The following is a 25814-nucleotide window of genomic DNA, read 5'->3' as shown; positions in this document are numbered from 1 at the left end:
TGTGAAACGCCAGGATAGGGAAATGATGGGTTCTGCCACTTTTCTAGGTCTAGCATCCTGTGAATTTCTGATTTATAATATTGAAAAAAAAAAGAAAAACAACCCTCTGTGCCATGGAACAAGGAAAATGCAGTGTGAGAGCTGATGATGATTTTGTTTCAAACGGCCAAACTCTGGTGGTACAGAGTTTCAGAAGTAAGATTAGGGGAGTATTAGGGGCTTGTGACGTCCTTCTATACTCCTCACCCACTTCTCTGTCCAGCCTCAGTACTATGTGCTGGTTTAGACAAATGTACACACAGCTGTGGACAGACTAATGCACCTACAACATTGTGCATAAGCAAGAAAGGAGGCATTTTCTTGTTTATTTGCTTTGTTTTTTAATTCCTTACAATGACTGGGAGGAGCCTATGAAGACATGCAGGAATATGTCATGGCTTACAGTTGGAAAGGGGTATAATGATGGGTTATGGTTTTAAAACCTGGAGAAAGAAGCAAGACTATTCAACAGTGGTTATATCTGGATAGCAGGATTGAAGAGCTTTATTCTCCCTTTCTCTAAGTCTCTCTTTATGTAGACTTAAATTACTTCCATAATTATAGGGGAGATTTTTCTTTATAAAGAAAGAAAAGGTGCCCAATATTCTCACTCTGATTCCTCCTGAAAAAAAAAAAATACTCCCTTGAAAACAGATATCTCAGTAACAAAACAGTAGAAATTCCAGAAATACAGGTTTGGATAAAACCAGTATCATCTACTAGAACGGGAAAGGAAATTTTCTTCTACTCCTTCATTCTAGAGGATTTAAGCTTAGGAGGATGCTACAGGAAAGCTGCCTGGGAAGGGTGCTTTGGAGTCTAGTAACATGGCTTTACAGAGCTCGGACCAGCAACGTTAGAACAGGTGCAGCGATGAAGCAGCAGACCATGAGAGCCAAATGGTGCTGGCCCCATCCAGAAATCCCAGCCTGCAGCAGGCTCGCCCTGAGTGGCGCTCCCCTGGGAACAAGACCAGCACAGCGCCAAAGGGACATTCCATGAGCACAAGTGTCCTTTCCTCATCACAGTGGAGGGAAGATTGGTAGCATCTTTCATGGAATTTGAGATTGTTAAACAACCAAAGCTATGCATTCATTAGGCTGTGGAGTAAGCACAAGGTGTAGAAACATCTCTGTTTATGTGTAACTACATACAATGTATACACACAGCCAATTCGCAACATCCATGTGACTGGCTTTAGATGTGTACAATGAAATACTTCCCTCTATAACACCCTGGAAACAGTAACAAAAGCTCAGGAATGTACAATTTTAAAATCATATTCAGAATGCTTTGTTACATATGAATGTAGGCATTTTTTTTAACCACCTTGTAGCTAGTGAATAGAGACCCATCTTATCCACCAAGGACAGGGAAACTAGAACAGAAAAAGTCACCTTCTCCTTTGGGAGCCTTGCAGACAATCTGTGGTATCAGCACATCACACCCTGATTCAGCAAGGTCTGCAAAGGAGCCTCGCTGTCCAACTTATCAACAGCTCTGGACTTGCCCCACACATGCGCATCACAGTGGGCTTCTCAAGCACCACCCTTAGCAAGAAGGCACAACACAAAGGCCTGCATGTGTCTTTTGTTTATTGGATCAGACACTTTTCTGATGATCACTATAAAATTCAAATGACTGTTTGAGATTGGAGACTAATATATGGTAACCAAGTAAACATATGTTGTCTCTTGTTTCTTAGGGGTTTTTCTTCTTAAGATTTTTTTTTCTGTTTCTAAGCACAAAGTTGGCCCCTAAGGACTCTATCTAACATAAATAAATACACCTTTACATCAGAGCAAGAAATTTTAGCCTACCTCATCAAAGGTGGTGTCGTCTTTCTTCAGAGCTATGAAAGAAAAAGAGAAAAGAAACAGTTATTGTGAAGCATCCCAGAGAATCTAAGTTCCAGAAGACAGAAAGGGGGAGCGCAGTACAGTGTTTTCATCTCAGAAAGCAAAACTGTACCCCCACCTGAATAACAATGTCATGATATAAACACAAAAACTGCAAATCAGAGCAAGAACAGCACAGCATGCATCTGTGAAACACTTTCATAAATATGTAAATGAAGCATTCTCAAGAATAAGGAAGAGAAACACGCATAGATTCCGCTACCTCTTCTTCAGCAGAACATGTTTTAATGGAAGTATAAAAGGAACACAAAGTAATCTCAAACGAATTTCCTCGCCAACACCTGGTGTTTCCTCCTGTGTGGTTTGTGGACCTCCCAAGCCACTTGTTAGGATGACACACATTCTGCACAGTGTTTAAGTGATGTTTTAGTACGGAGGAAAGTTTGAGCGGGGTAATAAAGACCAAGCATCACCAAATGAGCATAATTCAAACATTTAACATGATGGATTTTATAGTCAAGCGGTTCCAAAAAGAATATATTGATTGTAAATGTGTTTTGCAGGAGCTAACAAATACCTCAGATTTATCTTAAATACACTTAACCTTGGAAATGAAATTTTATCTCACTCTAAAGAAAAAGGGAATATTATATGTAGTTGTCAAATATCAGTTCATTAAATCCTACAGTTACAATGTTTCATAGTGATGAAAAGGCACAAAAGAGCTAATTTCTCTGAAACTAAGCAGTTGCAGAAATGTTTCAGATCTACAAAATCCTGCATAGGTGTTTACAGGCCTATATTAAATAGTCCTAGCCTGGATGAAAAGGTGGAGGTATCTGTTGCTTGAAAGGTCATGCTCTGATAAAAGCAATGAAAGTGAATTATTCTGGCAATTAAGTTCTGAGAAATTAATGAGTCTAAGCAGAAACTCCTAAGTAATAATTTATATATCTACTCATGTGGTGTGGTGCGATGTAGTATGGTATGGTGTGGTGTGGCGTGGTGGGGTGTATGGTGTGGTGGTATGGTGTGGTGGTGTGGTGTGGTGTGGTTTTTTTAGACAAGGTATTACTCTGTAACCCAGTCTGGCCTGGAACTAACAGTAATCCTCCTGCTTCAGCTTCCCAAATGCTGGGACAGGCTTGAGCCGCCATGCCTGGATTTCCAGCAATCTTGAAAAGGTTTTCTCTCTGTTTCAGATCATAAATTGTCTCTCTAAAAGGTCCAGAAGTCTGTGGCTGTGGTGGTGAGCTAGCAGGGTGCAGGCAGGCTAAGGCAGCTAAAACACTTATCAGTTAGTTTAGTCTTCCCCTTTTAGCCTAAAACACTGATCTAAAACAGACTGTCCACTTTCGGTGCTAGAGAACTAATGGAAAGCTAAAAGACAGTCCTTGTACCGGCCTCAACGGCTGCTCCTGAAATCAGTCACATGCATATTTTCATTACAGAATTATTAACTTACACGAAACCTGAAGGGAAGGAAGAAGATCTTAGTTGATTCTACTAATTTCACTAGAATTCAACTTCTAATCTAGAAACTCTCACACCTAGTCAACAATGAAAGTCTTTGAATTAATATGCTTGTCTGGCGAGGCCATTACCAAACATTAGTGACATAAATATAAACAAGTTTCTCCACTTTTCAAAAAAGTAGTGTTTTAGAATAGCGTTGACTTCAAACACCAAGTAGAAGAATGTGAGCACGGAATTACAGCTGCATCCATCAATCAGTTAGCAAGGGTGAATGAAGCGCAGCCACACAACAGCCCTTGCAAAACTTGTGACTCAGAAGACAAACTTTCAAAACTATTTTCTCTACTGTGGACATTGCAAAAGTGCTGGAAGTTTAGACGTGTGTTTTCTTAAGCAAAGATGTGCTGCCGCGGATGCTGTCCCTCTTCGGACCGGAAACAAGGACTGAAGATGAGGAATGAATGAGGGGGAGTGGGGGTTCTCAATTATTCACACTGGCCCACTCTTCCCTTCTCAGTTCCGACAATTCCCACCATCCTAAACTCTAAAGGGTGGGTCTCAGATTAGTCAGAAAAGGAGGAAAATAAAGAAAAAACTTCTAGATGCATTTGCTAAGCAACAAAGGAAGGTAGACTCTCTCCTCTACATGGTGTGCTCAGGCCCTGTGTACCACAAGGAAGAACAGATTTGGACCAAAAAGTCTTATTACTCAACAGATACCTTTTCATTGTTAGATTGATACCTGACACGGTTTCTTCTCAATACTGCATCCTTGCCCTAAAACACAGTTAATAGTATAACAAAGACCAAGGTGTCCTTGCCAGATAGTTATCAGGTCACTGATGAATAAACTCTGACCTAAACATGCACACAACATCTTGTTATTGATTACGTTCCCTGATTGTCATTAATCATTTATGTAAATGTAAAACCACAACTGTCCTCAAGGATATCGTGCGACAACAGGCAGATTGTGCTACTCTGGCTTAACAAAAGGATAACTATTAAGTCATTTACTATGATCAGATAGTCTATCTGGTCCTCGGCTCAGAGGACACTCCTAAAAGGCTTCCAGGTCCTCACCCAGCACGGAGGTGAGCTCCTGCTGTGTCCTCCAATGGCAAGTTCACTAATCTCCATTTCAGAACTGGCCATTGGGCGATGCCCATTCACTAGCCTGTCTTCCAGCCACACTGCTCACTAACCCTTGGTGCCAGTACAAAATCTAGCACCAGAAGAGACACAGTAATATGTGGCGTTAATGAGTCCTACCTCACTGGCAAAGAGAGAAAACCTCATATTTTGATAAACACTAGAGTTTTGGCAAATGAAAGGCATGTGTAATTTTATGTAAGAACCATAAACACAAATTCCATTACCATAATATCCCCTCCCCTCTGCTCTTCTCTCATGCTAGGCACAGAGCTGGGCCTCACACATACTGGGCAAGCTCTCACCACTGAGCTAAACTTCCAGCCCCAAATTAAAAGCTTTTCTAGCTGCTTTGGGAAAGAATATGGAGCAGCAGTTACACTGTGTGTCAGATCCTTTAACTTACATTTCTCCCTCCTGACAGAAGGCCTCACAAATGACAGTCAAATCTAGAAATACACACCTACGGCAGAGAGACAAACCCACAAGAATTCAGCCTAATCACAGCTTCCTCTTTGTACCAACCACATCCTTTAAAGAAATGGTACGCATGGGTTCACCTCAAACATCAAGCACAAACTTCCTTTCTCTAGGAAAGAATTCAAAATGAAGGAATGTCATCATAGGACCTCCTCATACACACATGTCATAGGACCTCCTCATACACACATGTCATAGAACCTCCTCATACACACGTCATAGGACCTCCTCATACACACATGTCATAGGACCTCCTCATACACACGTCATAGGACCTCCTCATACACACATGTCATAGGACCTCCTCATACACACATGTCATAGGACCTCCTCATACACACATGTCATAGGACCTCCTCATACACACATGTCATAGGACCTCCTCATACACACATGTCATAGGACCTCCTCATACACACATGTCATAGGACCTCCTCATACACACATGTCATAGGACCTCCTCATACACACGTCATAGGACCTCCTCATACACACATGTCATAGAACCTCCTCATACACACGTCATAGGACCTCCTCATACACACATGTCATAGGACCTCCTCATACACACATGTCATAGGACCTCCTCATACACACAGACATGTCATAGGACCTCCTCATACACACATGTCATAGGACCTCCTCATACACACATGTCATAGGACCTCCTCATACACACATGTCATAGGACCTCCTCATACACACATGTCATAGGACCTCCTCATACAGACATGTCATAGAACCTCCTCATACACACGTCATAGGACCTCCTCATACACACATGTCATAGGACCTCCTCATACACACGTCATAGGACCTCCTCATACACACATGTCATAGGACCTCCTCATACACACATGTCATAGGACCTCCTCATACACACATGTCATAGGACCTCCTCAAACACACATGTCATAGGACCTCCTCATACAGACAGACATGTCATAGGACCTCCTCATACACACAGACATGTCATAGGACCTCATCATACACACATGTCATAGGACCTCCTCATACACACATGTCATAGGACCTCCTCATACACACATGTCATAGGACCTCCTCATACACACATGTCATAGGACCTCCTCATACACACATGTCATAGGACCTCCTCATACACACGTCATAGGACCTCCTCATACACACATGTCATAGAACCTCCTCATACACACGTCATAGGACCTCCTCATACACACATGTCATAGGACCTCCTCATACACACATGTCATAGGACCTCCTCATACACACAGACATGTCATAGGACCTCCTCATACACACATGTCATAGGACCTCCTCATACACACATGTCATAGGACCTCCTCATACACACATGTCATAGGACCTCCTCATACACACATGTCATAGGACCTCCTCATACAGACATGTCATAGAACCTCCTCATACACACGTCATAGGACCTCCTCATACACACATGTCATAGGACCTCCTCATACACACGTCATAGGACCTCCTCATACACACATGTCATAGGACCTCCTCATACACACATGTCATAGGACCTCCTCATACACACATGTCATAGGACCTCCTCATACACACATGTCATAGGACCTCCTCATACAGACAGACATGTCATAGGACCTCCTCATACACACAGACATGTCATAGGACCTCCTCATACACACATGTCATAGGACCTCATCATACACACATGTCATAGGACCTCCTCATACACACATGTCATAGGACCTCCTCATACACACATGTCATAGGACCTCCTCATACACACATGTCATAGGACCTCCTCATACACACAGACATGTCATAGGACCTCCTCATACAGATATGTCATAGGACCTCCTCACACACACATGTCATAGGACCTCCTCATACACACATGTCATAGGACCTCCTCATACACACATGTCATAGGACCTCCTCATACAGACATGTCATAGGACCTCCTCATACACACATGTCATAGGACCTCCTCATACAGACAGACATGTCATAGGACCTCCTCATACACACAGACATGTCATAGGACCTCATCATACACACATGTCATAGGACCTCATCATACACACATGTCATAGGACCTCCTCATACACACATGTCATAGGACCTCATCATACAGACAGACATGTCATAGGACCTCCTCATATAGACAGACATGTCATAGGACCTCCTCATACACACATGTCATAGGACCTCCTCATACAGACATGTCACAGGACTTCATCGTACAAACACCTCACAGCCTTCATCTGCCTGAGGCTCCTGTAAAATCCAGGGGGAAATTGGGTTGTAGCTCATTTCAGCTACTTAGCAATTAAGTTCCTGTTTACTTGGCTAGCCTGAAAGTTTTAAATGGGGAAGGAAAGGAATCAGGTATAGGATAAGAACAGTGATTCCTAAACAGGGACCACACAGACACTATTGAGCAGGAAACTGTAAATACTCACCATGAAAACGGATGGTTGACTTTAAAATTCAATTACACTCATCTTATAAGGGAACTACAGCTATACTGTACTCACTGCCTTGCAGATGTCATAAATTAGAGCCCCGCGGCTTGAAACTCAATGTGTTTTATTTGACCTTTTATAATGCAGTAATCTCAGAGCAGTTACATTGGGGGTGAGGGCGACCAAGTCAGCATGATCTATGTATGATGTGTGACAAATTAAGCATTCCTACTTTTTGTATTCAGAATTATTGTTAATGATAATCATTTATTGAATAACATGTGCATGTGTGAACTGTCGTCATTTTCTAGATAAATGAGTAGTGATTTTGTATGACTGAACAATGATACTGGACATTTCACCATATAGCAACGTTACACCTGAATCGTGCTAAGAAAAGAAAATAAAGTCAGTATGTATATTTAAAAGGCTCTCTTAGACTAGAAATGGAAGGGAATGCATGGTACTGTTGTTCAACGGGAATAAACCATTTATTCTTCGACCTCTCCATGAGGGGGAAAAAAAAAAAAAGGCAGATAAGAGGGGACAAACTGAAATCAGAAGAACTAGCAAGAGCTTCCGGTACCGATCTTCACCACGCAATAGAGGTATCAGATGGTGTTATTCTTTCTTGCTTAATCTCCACAACACTCATACAAATATGTGCAGGTGAGAATGCAGGAGTTTAAGTGGATTACTGGTTGCCCAAGACAAGCAGGAAAAGAGTGGGCCAGGCCCAGATAGGTCCAATTCCAAACCCACCCTGTTTTCGGGATGTTATATTACAAGTCTGTGGCCACTTCTCTTTTCTTGCTTTCTATAGTCGTGCAGTATGATCTAATCCCTAATAATGACATCACATTGCAAACCTCTACTGAGTCTACATTGCATGCCACATACCACATCGAATCATTATTTCACTAAGTGCTAACAAATTTTTTAAAATGATACGTCAAAAACTGAGACTCAGAAAAGTTGAGGGATCTATCCAAGGTCACTAAGCTAGGACTAGCAACACCAGGAATCCCATCTGATACCCAGACCACATTCCTTGCAAAAAATCTCATTCCATTGCCTCTAGCTCCTCAAAAAAACCCTCAGTCATCAAAAGGAGCAGTGCTTCTGACTGTGAAGCAAGGCAGAGAAGAAAGATGTTTTTTGAGCAGCACTGTTTCTAATAAATATCCTGGGTTTGGTGCACACACAACTAAAATCATTTAAAAATGTCATAGTTTCTTTCACAAAATACCACACTAAGATCCACTCTTCTGAGTCATGGTCTTCTTTCAATACAAGAAATGATCAGCCTTCTCTACCGAGCTGTACTGTTTCCTAAAGCCGGGACTGAAAAGCCACATAACCATAGAAGGCATTTGTGAGAAGAGTTAAAGTCAAAAGGAGTTTTCACATCACTAAGTCTCAATAACCTAGGAAGCCCAATTAACTACAATACCCATTTGCCAACACTGCAGTTAACCCAAATTTTACTGATTGGCCATCACACCCTAAAATTATTTAAACATACAGGATTTTTCTATGAATGCCCTTGGTTTCTTACTGAGACTCAACTGCAATGAATTATTTAACACAAAACTGGAATGGCGCCAACGGAATCATTAGCATTAGTAAATATCTAGTTAATGTGCTTTAGAACAGGCCCTAATGGACTCCAGAACCCGCCTGGGTGGTGTTTTGGGTCCAGCACTGAAACATCCTTGTTAATAATGCACAGGACGCCACACCTCACTCTCACACTCCTCTTGGCTTCAAACTTCATTTAAATGTAAGACTCCACATTCGAATGCCTAACTCAGAAGAGTGAGTTTGTGTACATTCAACACACGCAATAAGTAAAGGCTGGACTAATCTGGCTTCTGCACATAACTTATAGTGTTCTCAGAAAAAAATGTCAAACAAAATTAATAATAATAAGCTTGACTAAATGTTTACCGGTGTTTTCTCCCACTTGAAGATAGTTTGCATGTATGGACAATGAACTATGGAACAGACTACTGACACTCACTGGCACTTCAGGGTTTCATTTTAAGGAATTAGCTTGCTTATGATTAATTAATTAACACTTTCATTAACATGATAACAGCGAACCAAAGGCTATTGAGTGAGGCCAGAAGGTATGCTTGGACACTCTCCTAGGCTTGTTTGAGGGCTTGCACAGTTACCTGTATCAAAGAAAGTTATGACAGTTTAGGAGGCAGCTACACCTCAGGTTAAGAGGCGCTTTCTGTCAGTAACACTCAAAAGTTAACAAATCCAGTCCGTATGACACTGTCGTCTTGTGGCTGCACCCTATGTCACGGATTTATTTTTTAAGTATCCTGCATGCCTTGATGTCTTTTGTTGTTTGTTTGTTCTTTGTTAAGTTGGTTGATCTTTTTTAAAGGACAATAGCCTCTGAACGGTGCTAACAGGGCAAGTTCAGGAGACTTGATTCATCAAGTCCCCACAACTTCACAGCTCACATTTCTCTACAGCAGCTGGAAGGTTCGGACTCCTAAGAACTGAACACCCAAATCTCCATTTATAGGACCCGAAGTACGGAACAAAAGGTCCCAAGGTATCTGTCCCACTTCCTTTAGGTTGACTACGTTAAACAACATCAGGCACATGTCAACGTCTCGACAATTCTCAAAGCTAAATTACTGGTTCAACACCTAATACCAAAGCGCTTTAAAAATAACAAGTAACCTGGGTGGCCGCAGAACCCGATGGCGGTGAGGACCGGGTGTCCCCCCTCACGGGTCCACTGCGGGTGCGAAAGATACCAGTGGTGGAGAGGAGGAACCCAAATTAAAGGCTTGGGACGTCCACGAATGAAGCCCAGATCCTGGGGGAGAGGGGTGGCCCTCCCGCTGGTCCCTGCCCTCCTCCTCCGGGTCCCCAGCGACGTCCCCTCCATCCCTGATCCGCAGCTCACCCCGAGGTGGCAGCTGCCTGGCTTGTGCCCGGAGCACGGATCGGGGCGCGGGGACGAGGGAGCGAGCCCGGGGACGGGCGGCAGGGCACGGGGGACCGCGGACCCCACTCACCGATGCGGCTGAAACTCTCTGACAAAGTTCTCCGCAACTTCTTCATCCTGCCGATCTTCTCGCTCGGCTGCGGCTCGATGAGGTCGCACATCTGGGCGGCGCGGGGCCCCGGCAACTTCGCCAAACTGGTCCAGCGCGCGGCGCAGACAACGGCGGCGGCGGCGGCGGCGGCGGGCGAGGGCGCGCGGCGCGGGGAAGGCGGCGCCTCGTCCTGCTCCTCCGCCTCCTCGCGGGCCGCGGGCGACGCGCAGCGCTCGCTCGGGCGGGCGGGTGGCCGCCGCGGGGCTCGGGCCTGGGCCGAGGCCGGGCGCGCGGGGGCGTCTTAGGTGGTGCCGGGGGCGGCCGCCGTCCCCGCCGCCCGGGGGCCCCCGCGCCGCGCCGCTGCCGCCGCCGCCGCCGCCCGCCTCATTTGCCCTCCTTTGTAAGCGAGAGCCGCGCGGCCGCGGCCGGCGCAGGGTGGGTGGGTGGCGCGGCCGACGAGGGCGGGCGGCCGCGGGAGAGGCGCGCGGGACAAGTTCCCCGCCCGGGGCGCGGGGCCGCACGAAGAGCCTCGGCTCCCCGCGTCGTCGCCGGAGGCCTGGCGCGCGGGACCCCGGCGCGACCCCGCTCCGCCTCCGACTCGGAGGCCTCCGCCGCCCTCCCGGACCCGCCGCGCCCCCTCCCGGCCGCCCGCGCTCCGCCCGCCCGCCCGCCCGCCGCGGCCGCGCTCCTCCCGCGCGCTCCACCACCGCGGCCCGCGGACGGACGGACGGACGGACGGATGGACGGACAGGCTGGGCTCACCCAGCCCACCCGGTGCGCTGCGTGCGGCACCCCGGGACGGAAAGGTTGGGCAGGGTCCGAGCCGGGGCTCGCCGGCCTCGGGGACCCGTTGGGGTTTAGTACAGACTTGGTGGGTTTGGTTGGTTTTAATTTACAGAGAAAGTGAACGCTCCGAAAGGAAGGAGAGGCCCCCCGTTTGCATTGAGGTCAAGTGCAAAAGCTGAAACCGGCCCTGGAACTCCCAGAAGAGGACTCAGAAGAGGACTCCTGCGTCCTCCTCAGCCCTGTCTCTGGGTGACAGGAGTGTCACTGTAGGTGATTCCTCAGAGGAATACCCCGGGCATCGGTAAACAGTGTACTCTGTCCGTGGTCTAAGCCTATTTTTACAAATGCCCCATTTCTGGATTGGAAGACTTAGAGACTAAAATCCGTGTACACCTCCTTTCCCCACCTCAGCAAAGGAACTCTAAAAATGACTAACGGTGGCTTTTTCCAAAACCCGGGACAAACAGTTCCGGCAGAAAACACAGGGTTTTTTTTTTTTTTTCTAATAAGTGTAGTACTCCAAACGTCAGTCTCCCGGGGGAGAGTGAAGGAAGATGGGGGAAGGTCTGGTGTACTGATTACGGGCCAGCAAAGTTCTTATGAATAGAAACGTTAGTAATCTTGAGTCATCTGGCTGTGTAAGTAACAGGAGCTTTGCGGGTGTGACAATGCTGTTTGGTTTAAAGGAAGTTTTGGGGAGTTTGTGTTTTGTCAAAAAATTTTTATCTTAAAACAAAAACTAGCCCCCTGCCTTCCTTAAATTGTGAGGTAGAACACTGATTTGTTCCGCCCTGTGCTGAGCACATTACAGGGTTTTGGTAGATTGCCACCGATATAAGGCAGCTAGTCAAGCCAAGCCCCCAGCAGAGGAGAGAGCCAGGAATTCATTAGGAAAGTCAAGATAACTTAAACGTGAGGATGTTGGATCCCGACAGCCATATCTCGATATTACAGAAAGCACCAAGTGTGGCCTCATACAGGAAAGACTTTCGACATTTACCACTTCCTCAAATTGGTTAGAAAGTTAGCAGTTACAACTGAACAGAGAGACAGAGACAGAAATACAGAGAGAGCCACAAAGAGAGACAGAGACAGAGATAGAGACAGAGACAGAGAGACAGCTATCCAAACAGATAGGTTCTTCCACTAACAAAGATGAAGAAATAGACCAATAAAGAGTGCTGTGTGTGGCTATGGTGTTGTTCACTTTGGAAATGCCTGGTTTCACTACAGTACTCAGGCCCAGTGTCATGGCTCGATGGTGTTTGCCCTCAAACCTTTGTCTATGTGTATGTGTGTGTATGTACCTGCACATGCATGTGTGTTCTCTTTTACCTCTCCAATATTTCTGATTTTTTTAAAAAGCCAATTTCTGCTTACGTTACCATCTATGCATACAAAGCTATTGTATGTGACCTTTTTTTTTTTAAGTAACATAAACTTGCCTGGGTATGTCTAGGGTTAGTAGAGAAATTCATATTTGAAATTAAAATGTGGCAAAACATGCAAATATATATACATTTCTATATGATACAAAATTTCTGGAAACAAAAGGGGAAAATCAGGAATATCTACCAGATGGGAGAGAACTTCGTCTTTGCACTTTATACTGAAAAGTCAAATCTGAGTATTTTACTGCATCAGTTTCATGTAGCAAAATACTAACAACATAATGAATGGATATTTACTTCCTTTTCCCTGATCAACTACAAACTGTCAGCCACCTCAACTGCAAACTCTTCACCAAATCCGAACAGGACCTCTGGCAGGTGAGACCTGTGTCCAAGGACAGGCCAAATGAAGCTTGTCAGTTGCAAATAACCAGCTCTCTGCTCTGTTTATCTGTGTCCTTTCTTGGGTATGTGTTACACTAGCAAATTCTACAATAAAACTACAAACTAGTTTTTGTGAAGGAAATAACCTTCATACTTTTGAGACATGTGGCTTCTGTTTAAGGATTCAACGTGTGTGTGTGTCTGTCTGTCTGTCTGTCTGTCTGTGTGGTGTGTATGTGTCTGTATGTGTGTGTGTGTCTGTGTGTGTGGTGTGTGTATGGTATGAGTCTGTATGTGCCTATGTGTCTGTATGTGTGTGTGTGTCTGTGTGTGTGGTGTGTGTATGGTATGAGTCTGTATGTGCCTATGTGTCTTTGTGTGTGTGTGTGTGTGTGTGTGTGGTGTGTGTATGGTATGAGTCTGTATGTGCCTATGTGTGTGTGCCTGTGTGTGTATGTGTGTCTGTATATGCCTGTGTGTATCTGTGTGTGTGGTATTATCTGTGTGGTGTGTGTATGGTATGAGTTTGTATGTGCCTATGTGTGTGTGTCTGTGTGTCCCTGTGTGTGTATATGTGTCTGTGTGTGCCTGTGTGTATCTGTGTGTGTGGTATGTATCTGTGTGGTGTGTGTGTGTGTATGTGTGTGTGCCTGTGTGTATCTGTGTGTGTGGTATGTATCTGTGTGGTGTGTGTGTGTGTGTGTGTATGTGTGTGTGCCTGTGTGTGCCTATGTGGTGTGTATGTGTGTGTCTGTGTGTGCCTGTGTGTATCTGTGTGTGTATGTGTGTGTCTGTGTGGTGTGTGTGTCTGTGTGTTGTGTGTATGTGTGTGGTGTGTGTGTGCCTGTGTGGTGTGTGTGTGTGTGTATATGTGTGTGCCTGTGTGGTGTGTGTGTGTCTGTGTGTGCCTGTGTGTGCCTGTGTGGTGTGTGTATCTGCATGTGTATCTGTGTCTGTGTGTGTGTGGTGTGTGTATGGTATGAGTCTGTATGTGCCTATGTGTGTGTGTTTGTGTGTGCCTGTGTGGTGTGTGTATGTGTGTGTGTCTGTGTGTCTGTGTGGTGTGTGTATGTGTGTGTGTCTGTGTGGTGTGTGTGTGTGTCTGTGTGGTGTGTGTGTGTGTGTGTGTCTGTGTGTGTGGTGTGTGTATGGTATGAGTCTGTATGTGCCTATGTGTGTGTGTTTGTGTGTGCCTGTGTGGTGTGTGTGTGTCTGTGTTGTGTGTGTATGTGTGTGTGTCTGTATATCTGTGTGGTGTGTGTGTCTGTGTGTCTGTGGGGTGTGTGTCTGTGTGTCTGTGTGTCTGTGTGGTGTGTGTGTGTGGTGTGTGTGTGTGTGTCTGTGTGTGTGGTGTGTGTATGATATGAGTCTGTATGTGCCTATGTGTGTGTGTCTGTGTGTGTGTGTGTGTGTGGTGTGTGTGTGGTATGTGAGTGTGTGTGTGTGTCTATATGGTGTGTGTGTATGTGTCTGTGTGTGTGTGGTGTGTGTGTGAGTGTGTGTGTGTGCCATAGTGCACATGTGATAGTCAAAGAACAACTCTCAAAAGTCAGCTCTGGAACGCTGTCTTGTGGATCTGGGAATTGAACACAGGGTGCCTGCAAGTGCTTTTACCCACTGAGCTATTTCACTGGTCAGGAGGACTCGGCTCTGTGAAATGGCTCACATTGTCTTTGTCTGCTCTTCTAGGTTTCACTGGCCTGAGACCCTAACCTGGGCAAAGCACAGTACACGTTTCATAGAGGATTAATTGCTTATCCAAGAGTGTAAGTGGATTGCTGTCACCATGAAAAGATCTGTTGTTTGTTTACAGACACAAAGATAATTACCCAGCATCTATGTGGTATATGTATTTTCAGTGGGGGATGAATCTGTACCAGCCCTCTGTCTACACCTCCGGTTCCCAAGGCTATAGTTTGGGGTGGCCTGGATTAAGAGTGCAACAGCTGAGTGCAAGGTGTATATCTAAGGCCTGCCCGTCAAGTGTTGACCCATACCAAATTCACCAATGCAGCTGCAGCAGGCCTGTAGAAGTAAGTGTGCAGCCAGGGTTCGTGAGTTTCATCCCTACTCCATCAATACGTGCTGTGTAGCCTTAGACGAGTAAGGTGCCTACTTCATTATCTGTAGAAGTAAAGGTTTGAGCTTGATAAGCTCTGGGGTCATTAGCTACAAGAATCTGATTCTAAGTTTAGAGGCAAAATTACCCGACTCTCAGCTTACATACTAAAGGCTGATAAACCTTTGACATATGACGGTTGATATATAAGATACAGAGCACTTTACTGATGAACAAGGCAAAGATCCATTGACAAAAATTACATGTGATTTAATGTCCATTATTAGACAAAAACTGAGCATTTGTTATAAAATATTATGGGTCTTATTACAGATCTTTTTCTGCACAAGATAAAATGGGTTAATATGCTGCCAGTAGATGTGAAGGGAAACCCTAATCCAAATAAGCTGCAAATGTGGGATTTGATTAGGATCAAAGAACCAGTGAAGTAGACTCCCTGACCCAAAACAGTGTGCAGAGATACAATCAGAGAAAAGAAACCCGTGGAACCAGGAAGCCAAGGACACGGACTGCAGAGATAGAAAAATAGATATAGTCATTAATGTAAAATTTCATAAAATAGTCAAAGTTTAAAGATTGACATCTAATCAGCATAATTACTAAAGCGGAGGGACTTTATGGAATTAAATATCCTCCAAGAACTCTGAAATGTTATTCTAGTTAATTATTCTTAGGATCAAATATCATTCATTTCTGAACACGTTCAGGAAATGAAAGAGCACATAGTTTAGGTAGTTTGTATAATTTGTCTATGAGTCATCAGTGAAATTGCTACATGTAATTAAAACCACTTAACTGTTACTGCTCTCTTATATTCCTACTGATGGATAGAGTTGGTTCATAAGAGTTCCGTCCCCTTCCTCCCTTCCTCCCTTCCTCCCTCATTTCTTTCTTTTTCTTTTTCCTTTTCCTCTTTCTTTCTTTCTTTTTTTTGATAAAGAAAACCTTGAGCTGGGCGGCGGTGGTGGTGCACACCTTTAATCCCAGCAGAGCCAGGTGGATCTCTGTGAGTTTGAGGCCAGACTGGGCTACAAAGTGAGTTCCTGGAAAGGCGCAAAGCTACACAGAGAAACCCTGTCTCCAAAAAACAAAAAAAAAAAGAAAGAAAAAAAAAGAAAGAAAGAAAGAAAGAAAGAAAGAAAGAAAGAAAGAAAGAAAGAAAGAAAAAGAAAACCTTGAACCCAGAAAAAGGAGGAACATGGTTGCAGAAGCTAGAGCAGTTGCAATTCTATAAAATGAGGCTTCTCATCTTCCCCCATCTTTCCTCCTCATTCTGCCAGTCATCAACTGCCCACTCCTTATTTGGATTCTTTTCTTGTTTTCAGAAATCACTCTTTGCTGACTCAATCTCCAAATTTATTCAGAAATAAGAACTACGTTTGCCTAATTATTTTATAGGCAGTCCTGAGCTTTTCATTCTAGAGGTGAAGAATCCCAGTGGCCAAAGCAAAATGACCTACTGCAAACAGCTGACAGAAGAACAGAGCATCTAAGTGATATTACATATAAATTAGCTCAGAATGGGTCTGAAAGTAATAAGCCACACAAGTCAAAGCATGTGTTAAAGACTAGCAATATTCCCCTATCCTATTAAAATGTACTTAAAGATTATAATCTGCCATATTAGTCCCAATTTTCATTGTTAAAATAATTTATCTTACAGAAATTTACATGAGAAAATATCTACCACTATTTCTAACAATGATACAATTCGTTTAATCCTATCCTCTGGTGTTCCTCACGTGTGGTATATAGATGCGTCATTAGCTAAGAGTCCTTGTTTATGAATGTCATCAGTTTCAGTGTCTCATATTGCATCCATGAGAACCATGCTTCAGAAGCCAGTCCTGTAATTGAACTCTGGACACGGATGTGAAAGTGGTCAGAAGCTGTGGCCTCAGAGAACTAAAACCTTAAGTCCTTTTGATCTGTCAAGACAAGTCCTCTTAGGAGCAATTGCATTTAAAAATCTATCAACAACATTCTGTCATTCCTTCCAGGATGCATGACAATTTGTCTGCATTCACACGTCTATTCCACTCAAGGACCTACAAGCCAGAAGAGGTTATCTACAAAATAATTAGTGATGGTGTCTTCACATGACACATCCCCTAACTACGGTGACTTACTACTTACTTACAACTTTAAAATGTAACTAAAGTAATATATGCTTTTATAATCTGAATTGGTGGACTCATTTTCTTCTAATCTTAATCTTTACCTATCCTACTCCAAGAACCATTATTAACCCTATGGAACACATAGAAATGGACCTAAAGATGGCATGAGAAAGTGTCTGTCTTAGGGTTTCAATTGCTGTGAAGAGACACCATGACCACGGCAACTCTTATAAAGGAAAACATTTAATTGGGGCTGGCTCACAGTTTCAGAGGTTTAGTCCATTATCATCATAGTGGGACATGGCAGCATGCAGGCAGATACGGTGCTGGAGAAGGAGCTGAGAGTTCTACATCTTGATCCGAAGGCAGCAGGAAGTGAACTGTGTCACTGAGTGTAGCTTAAGCATATGAGACCTCCAAGCCCATCCCCACAGTGACACACTTCCTCCAACAAAGCCACACCTCCCAATAGTGCCACTCAATATGGAGGCATTTTCTTTCAAACCACCACAGTATCCAAGATCATCACATGATCAAGCCAGTCTTAGACTGAGACCCTTTCGGTTTCCAGAAAGCTTTGGACAGGCCTCCTTTGTAGCATGATGCATGTCATTCCCATACCTGAAACATAGTTGTACCTATTATAAAGAATGACAGAAGAATTCATGTAACTAGTCAAACTTAAAAATTCCTAAATTATAACGCTCTATGTTGCTCTTCCCACATATGGGAAATGAATATGATATTGAAAGACATACACCTGACTTTGGAAAGAGGCTCCTTTCTACTCAAATTGGTGCTTATAAATGAACTAAATGTTTTTGCTATCACTTAAGTCATTGCTGCATGCTAGGCACCCAAGGGCTCTGCCTCTTATCTCCCTAACACTCTCTAAGGTGTCTTTTATTGTTCAGTTTTGTAGGTAAGAAATTTAACACCCACAGAGATCAAACTAATCACTTAAAGCTAATCAGATACTGATAATATGAGACTTATAGCAGAATTACAAAAATCTTTATTTTGTAAACCTAGAGGTAACAGTCAATAGAGACCAAAAAAATAAATTAAAAAAAAAAAACATTGGAAATGGAGGCAGGTTCTTCTTTGGGCTACTTTAAAAATGTTATATACTATGCAGATTATACTTAATATGAATTTGTTTCTCACAGTTCTGAGGATGGGAAGCCCAAGTCCAGATTAAGGTGCAGACATATTCCGTGGCTGATGTGGGGCACCTTTCACGGGAAGTGCCCCCTGAACACTGCCACGCAGTGGAAAGCACTAGGCAGTCATGCAGTAAAGGTTGTGTGTTCTTCATTCTTACGAGAAATACCAGACTGCATGCATGGTACTTTACATTCCTCTGGAAACTCATTAAAAATATACAGTGACTGGATTTATTTATTTTATTTTAAAAGACAGGATCTTGTTGTACAGCTATGGCTTGTGTGATGTGATATTGAAAGACGTACACCTGACTTTGGAAAGAGGCTCCTTTCTATTCAAATTGGTAACTATGTAACCAGGCTGGCCTTGAACTTACAGTGATTCCCCCCTGATTCTGCCTCCCAAGGACTAAAAGTACATATGTAAAAGATAAATCAACAACATTATGGAAGCTGAAAGACAAAATAACAGATGCATAATAACTGAATTATCAATCTCAGGAGAATTGAAACTCTATGCTAGCCACTGTCTAGGCTGAGGAGGAACCTTCTGAAAGATGTGATGATTGAGATCCCAGCCTGTCTTTCTTACACCTTTCCCATGGTCCTAGCCAGTAGGAAGTTCCACAGTGTATCCCGTGGCAGAGCCAACTGTATCAGTCAGGCTTCCTTGAGACATTTGATTGCCTCTCTTCTGGATATTGGCAGACATTCATGGATCTTCAGACTCTGAGTTGAGTATCCTCATCAGGAAGATATAGGCCAAAACAAACTAACCACAGAAAATCAACTAGAAAGCAGTAAAGATTATTCAGGAGGAAGAAAGTAAAAGTATTATTACTATCTTCAAAGATTTAAAGCTACTGAAATGTTATATTATAGCCTCTAAATAAGATGGACAGGTAATCTTCAAACACTTCATAGACCTAGAGAATATGGCATTTAAATAACTTAGAATTCTGTTGACGTGAGACACAATTGCTCCTGGCAGCACCAATTTGATCCCGAGAGAATGTTGGGCTTCTGAGGCATTTCCAGTTAGAAGTTTGTCCTCTTGGCACAAAATGGCCTACTGGGCAAAGAACTGCCCTTGCCTCAACTGCTGACAATATGAGTACTGTCCTTCTGGACAAGCGGGACACAAGGAAAAGTGACTTCTGAACTCTGCCAAGACAGGGTAAGATGGTCTTTCAGAATTCCTGCTTCTGAAAATGGTCTGTCAGAAACTCTAGGCCTGTAGCCAATTTGAATGCACCAACAATGCTGAGAAACATTAGGTGACTGTCCAGGCTGCCAGCTGTCTCAGTCTACTCTTGCAAGATTCCCGAAAGTTGCTTGCATCCATCTTCCCTTTCTCAGGTACCATTATATTTCTTCTCAGGTCTTTGATGGGATTGAAGACTAGCAGTTATAGTTACAACTTAGTATATATATATATATATATATATATATATATATATATATATATATGTATGTATATATATATATATAATATCTTAGATAGAACATATTAAGTATTAGATTCAGGTTCTTTAGGATAGGACACCTTTTGGAATGATCATTGTAACATGCCATTTACCTACGCTCTAGACTTCTCTGGATTTTAGTATGTGTTTCTTGCTTAATATTGTTCACATTGGTTGTAGTTCCATCTTATCTAGGTCATTAACCCTCTTTACCCCTGGACAATATTTGATAACCTTTCCTTGTATATAGTCTTGTATTAGGTTAGAACCTTCTTATTTAGACAAAAGGGGGAGATGTAGTGGGTAGCCATTCCAACCTTGATCTGGAACTTCCAACCCCCATTGAGGCTTCAGTAACTGTCATGCCTACAAGGCGGGGCCAAGAGAGGACCCTGAAGACCCGAGATCCGGATGCGCCTTCTTTCTTGGTACCTGGACCCTGGACGCTGGAGGTAGACCGAGCAGAGTTCTCCAGAGAACACCACCGGACTGTGCCATGCCTTTCCCAGACCCTGCAACCTACCTATCCCTTCACTTGTAAGTTACGCCACTAAATAAACCTCCCTTTTAACTACGTGGAGTGGCCTTAGTAATTTCACCAATACATAGATACTAAAAATTTTTAAGTTTTACTATAAATTGCTATGAAAGGTAAAAGTGAACTCTTGTATAGTAAACTTATTAGTTTAAAAAAATTCAGATGAAAATTTAAACTATAAGTAATGAGAAAAACCTTGTTTTGACCCATAAGTCAAAACAAGACTAAGGCATTAAAAAAACAAGAGAATAAAACACAAGAGAGGTACAGTCTAGTACAGAAAGTTCAGTGTCTGAATAATGGGAGTTCCAGAAAGAAAACAATGGAAAACAGAAGGAGTAAATTATCAAAGAAACAAATCAAGAAAATTTTCTGCAATGACAGGGCATAACTCTACAAAGTGAAAGGGTCTATTGAGTTCTAAGACAATGCATGAAAACAATCCTACACTGAGACACATCATTATGAAACCACACAACCACATAGACAAAGTATATTGTAAACGCTTTCAAAAAACAAACAGAAGCTTCTAAGTAGAACTGGATATAAAATGGCTTTGCACTTCTCAGCAGCAACTCTAGAGGACAGAAAGGAAGACAAGGGATTGGTTGTTAATCTAGATGCCCATCCAGACAGATTATTCATCAAGCGAAAGAATAATAAAGCTGTTTCCACACACTAAAAGTGACCAAAGTTACCTCACAGGTCAATTTTTGAGACAGCTATTAGCAGATTTGTTCAAACAAGAGAAAATAGAATCCAAAAACCAGGGTTCTGATATACAAGAAAGGCAGAGAGAGAAACAAGAGAACCCAAGACCATAGCACTGAAGGACACTGGACAAGGTCAGAGTAGATGACCTTAGGAGAAAGCTCATCCAAAATAAATGTGGCAGTGATGGAGTGACCAGTGTTTAAAACACATCTGGAAGATTTACAAAGCTGGAGGTGAGGATAGTCTGGGGACATATTAGTAAGTGCCAGAAAGCTCTTCTGATCCCTTCACCCAGAGGTGGGCATAATTGCCCACTTGGGACTTTACTTAGATAACTCAGTGGACTCAGCAGTGAATATAAATAGAGTATATTTAGTTCCCGTACAGGTTCCCAGCAGTGAGCACTCTTCATTTCTAACATGAAGGTAAGCACTGGGTTGAGGTGGCTGTTTTTAACTATGGTCAAAAGGTCAAAATATTGGGGAATTCTCCCACTATGGTTGAGAATCTAATAACTTTAAATTCACACTGATTCTTAGAGACAAAGCATGCACAGCTCTTGTATCTTAGTTGCCCAGATATGTGGGGATGGGAAGCAACAGGGAGTGAAAGCTATCCATATTGGAACAAAGCTGGAGCCAGCCTCTTCCTCATAAAAGTCAAATTATAAGGAGTCAGGTAGATAGTTGGAAATAGTTGTCTCCAGGGAGCTGAGAAATAAGAACTGGTGGAAAGTGGTGTGAGGGGCATATGTTGGATAGTTGCTATTTTGTCTGTTTGTGGTGTGCATTTACTTCCCCCACAATTAATATGGTTCTAAAGGCACTGGGAAGCTACTTGTTACCTCAGAAGCCCAGGCACTGAGAGCATCTGATGGAACAATCTAATTTGGGTTTTCTTAAAATTACTCTAGTACATTACAAAGAATTAAAGGGAGGAAAAATGGGTGCTGAAGTGTGTATAAGGAAGCCATTAGTTGTCAGGAGCCTGGAATCTGGGCATGAAGTGATAATCAGCTTGAATTCGGGTGTGGTGACAGGGTTACATGAAGGAGATTTGTGATTATATGGAATATGGGATGGGAGAAAGGGGACTCAAGATTGTCACTGCATATTCTGAGTTGGACAATGGGTAGGTAGGCATGCTTTTCATTTATACAACAAGTACTGAAGGGGGATAGTCTGGAGGAAATTATTTCAGAGTTGGGTATCCAAGGACATCAAAAATGTATCTGCAGAGAGACAGCAAGGCTAAAGAAGTGGATTTGGAATTAGCATGAGAAGTGGCAACCATAGACTACCTAACAAAACTCTCAATACCGGCATGAGAAACCACCTTTCCAGTTGTTGGTCTGGGAAGTGGGTGCAATACTCCCAGAACAATTAAGCTATTGCTATTGCACTTGGTTCCTTCCTAGAGACTGAAAGTAAGTCCCCGTTGCTGAAGACACTACGCACTTTGGTCACAAGACCCAGAGAACCTGAGCTGGCCTGGACTTGAAAGGCTCCTCCTTGAGGACTAGCATTCATAGGACTCGAAGATGCTATGCAAGCTTTGAAGGGAGGAAAACCCCCAATAGTCCTGCACAGCCACAATGCCTGTGAACTACTATGATGACCAGCACGGCACAACAACCCTAACGATGCAGTAGTGGCGGTTGTATCTTGGCAGTAACCAGCAGCTCACTGGAAACCTAGCCAACCACTTGGGACTAGTGAAGTCATGGATCTTACAAGAGAACCTACTACCACCACTTTACTAAACCAACATAGTGCCTAAAGGTATTCTAAATATTTATCTGTATAACCATACATGTAGCTCTCACCACTCATCAACAAAACTTCTCTTTGCAACATATTTTTTAAAAAAAAAAACACAACTGGTCAAAATGTAGAGAACATGTGTCAGACTGGTACTTAGTTCCCATAGATGCATCTACAATGCAACTCCCATACCTAAAACTCAGGAAACATGGAGAAAGAAGAGGCAGAAAAATTGTAAGTACTAGAGGACCAGGAAATCTGCTGTGAGATTGTGTCTTCTAGAAATGATAAGCAAGTTTTTCCCATGATACCTTAACAATATGGCTATCTAAATAAGACCTGAAGAAGTACAGTACCAATACATGCTGTGTGGAAGGGAGAATTTCAGGGGGCTCCACCCATAAACAAACAACAACAGCAACTAGAGGATGCTGAGAGTGGAAGAAATAATCTTTTCCAGGGATGAGGCTCCTAAGTGGTTATCCATTGACAAGTGGTCAGGCCCCAAAATCATATATACAAGTATACTACAGGGACTGAGCAGGTTGTATATGTGTGTGTGTGTGTAGTGTGTGTGTTTGTAACAATAACAAAAAGAGGTCGTGATTTTAAGATGGAGCAAGAAAGGAAGGACAAAGGGCAATTGGGGAAAATTATATTTTTATTTTAATTTTTAATAAAGAAAAAAATGGCAGCTAAAGTTCTAGAGGTGCATGAGATTGCCCCGGGAGTCATGTAAACAGAAATTAGTGTCTACATATCTATTATCTAGAGCTGAAAACAGAGGCTCAAAGAAATATCTATACATTCAATGATCATAGCAGTATTTTCCGTAAAGGATGGTATATATACATGATAGAATACTATTGATCTTTTAAAAGAAGAAAGCTGATATGTGCTAAAATGTGACTGATAACGAGAAGATTATGCTGAGTACAATAAACAAATCAGAAAAAGACAAATACTGTTTAATTCCACATATATGAGGTACTTAGAGTAATCAAAATCATAAAGATAAATAGTAGAACTATGTGGGTGCCAGGAGGGAACCTGGAGGAGGTATTTAATTAGTATAGAGTTTGAATTTTATGGAGTGAAGAGTTATGAAGGTAGATAATGATGATGATTGTACAGCATTGCCATATTTGATACTACTAAATTCTACACATGAAAGTGTTTGTTAGGTTTGATTTTATTTTTGACAAAATGGAAAAAAGGGTAGGTGGAGCTTGTAGAAAACTCAACATCCTTTATGTATAAAGGGAAGAGGAAGAAAGGAGAATGACAAGCAGGCCTGGGAGAAGTGGAGAGTAAGACTGTGCACCATGGAGTTAGAGAAGAGTGCTGAAGGTACGTGGGATGCCCAGCAGGGAACAAGGACAGACACAGGAGGCAAAAAGGAATGGGTTAGGAACCTTAGCCTGTGCTCTGGGGTAGCTGAGTGTGTAAGTAGCCACTGTGGTCACAGAGAGTAATAACCTATTTCAAGAACTTCTTGTGGATCAGAAGCTATAGACTTGGCCTCATTTAATCCATGAAGTAACCTCTTTCGTGAAATACACGCTGTTATTATCGTCCACACTTTTAGATAAGGAAACAGAGGAGGCAGGGGCTCAGCTCACAGGAGCGAAGCTGGACAGATGACATCTGACCCCAGAGGACAAATTCTTGAACATTGCACTCATCTTCCAAATGATTTGCCCCAAATAACACAACTCACTCATTCGTTCAGCAAGCCTACTGTGTGCCAGGGCCTGACCCAAACACTGGCCGTTCAGAGCAAAGCAAAGCTCTTGACTTTGTGGGATTCTCCAGAGGAAGAGATATCAGCAAGCGAATTTTAAAACGTGTGTGTAGTGCCGATGCTTGAGGCAATGAACGGTAAGAAAGTGAGCGGGTAGATGACAAGCGGTGATTACAGACGACTGCATCACAGAAGGTTTGTGACTTGTGAAGATGGAATCCAGGCTCAAGGAACAGGAAGTACCTTAACCCTGAGGTGAGAATGAACTTGTCTCAGCAGCAAGTCTGGGGCAGGGGCAGACGAGAGTGAAATCGGAAGGCAACGAAATTAGCCAGGGAGGCAGGGTTGTGCCACCTTCCATCTCTAAGACTTGAGTTATTATTCACGCCATGGTGGGGGGTATTTAAAGGGTTATGTGCAGAGTGGTAATAAACCATGACTCACTCTACCAGCCGTGGGAGAGTCCAGACTTTGCATTCTGTGACCTTCGCCCCATGTGCTTGTCATGTGGCTTCTAAGCATTTGAAATGTGAGTGGTCCAACTGAAGTGTGCTTTATGTATACAGAGCACACAGGGTTTCAAAGACAGCACACACACACACACACACACACACACACACACACCCCACAAAGAATTAAACAGTTGCTTATATTCGTTATGTGTTTGAAATGAAAATATTTCACCAATGTTACGTTTAGTATGGTAATTTCACCCATTCTCTCTCTCTCTCTCTCTCTCTCTCTCTCTCTCTCTCTCTCTCTCTCTCTCTCTCTCTCTCTCCCTGTGTGTGTGTGTGTGTGTGTGTGTGTGTGTGTGTGTGTGTGTGTGATGTAGCTCTCAGCAAGTTTGAAATTAAATATATGGCTCTAGTTCTGTTTCTACTGGTCAGCACCAGTCTGGACAACTTCCCCTTGGTTGATGAGTTGTTCTCAATCTCAGAAAGCTATAACAACAAACAGAGTAATGTGTGTAGGGCTGTTGAGAAGTCTTACGAGAACATATTATGCAATAACTTACATTACTGAGATGACAGTCATCCAAAAAATGTACTGGTTCCTTATAGGCCAAAGATAATGTTAAAGTCTGGGTTGTGGTTTTGTGTATTTTTTCCTACAGGGATGATAAAGTTACTGAAATCATCCACCCACTCTAGTT

General features: G+C 43.0%; 1 protein-coding gene and 1 long non-coding RNA gene across 3 annotated transcripts in view; one reads left to right on the top strand and one right to left on the bottom strand.

Annotated features, from left to right (window-relative positions):
* Positions 1-10640, bottom strand: part of Cdk14 (cyclin dependent kinase 14) — a 573205-nt gene extending 562565 nt beyond the window's left edge. For both annotated transcript variants that reach the window (XM_059257306.1, XM_059257307.1), the window contains exons 1-2: positions 10486-10640; positions 1860-1891 (exon numbers count right to left, since the gene is read on the bottom strand). In XM_059257306.1, coding sequence (XP_059113289.1) covers positions 1860-1891; positions 10486-10576 — 123 coding nt within the window. In that variant the 5' untranslated portion in view covers positions 10577-10640. The remainder of the gene's footprint in view (positions 1-1859; positions 1892-10485) is intronic.
* Positions 1-16761, top strand: part of LOC131906634 (uncharacterized) — a 68190-nt gene extending 51429 nt beyond the window's left edge. The window contains exons 4-5 of the long non-coding RNA XR_009378162.1: positions 14757-14833; positions 16473-16761. This is a non-coding gene — a long non-coding RNA (uncharacterized LOC131906634). The remainder of the gene's footprint in view (positions 1-14756; positions 14834-16472) is intronic.
* The last annotated feature ends 9053 nt before the right edge of the window (positions 16762-25814 follow it).

The sequence above is a fragment of the Peromyscus eremicus genome, chromosome 3, assembly GCF_949786415.1.
Source record: "Peromyscus eremicus chromosome 3, PerEre_H2_v1, whole genome shotgun sequence".
NCBI classification, from domain to species: Eukaryota; Metazoa; Chordata; class Mammalia; order Rodentia; family Cricetidae; genus Peromyscus; species Peromyscus eremicus.
The sequence above is the reverse complement of the archived record's forward strand: the minus strand, read 5'-3'. Positions and strand labels throughout refer to the sequence as shown.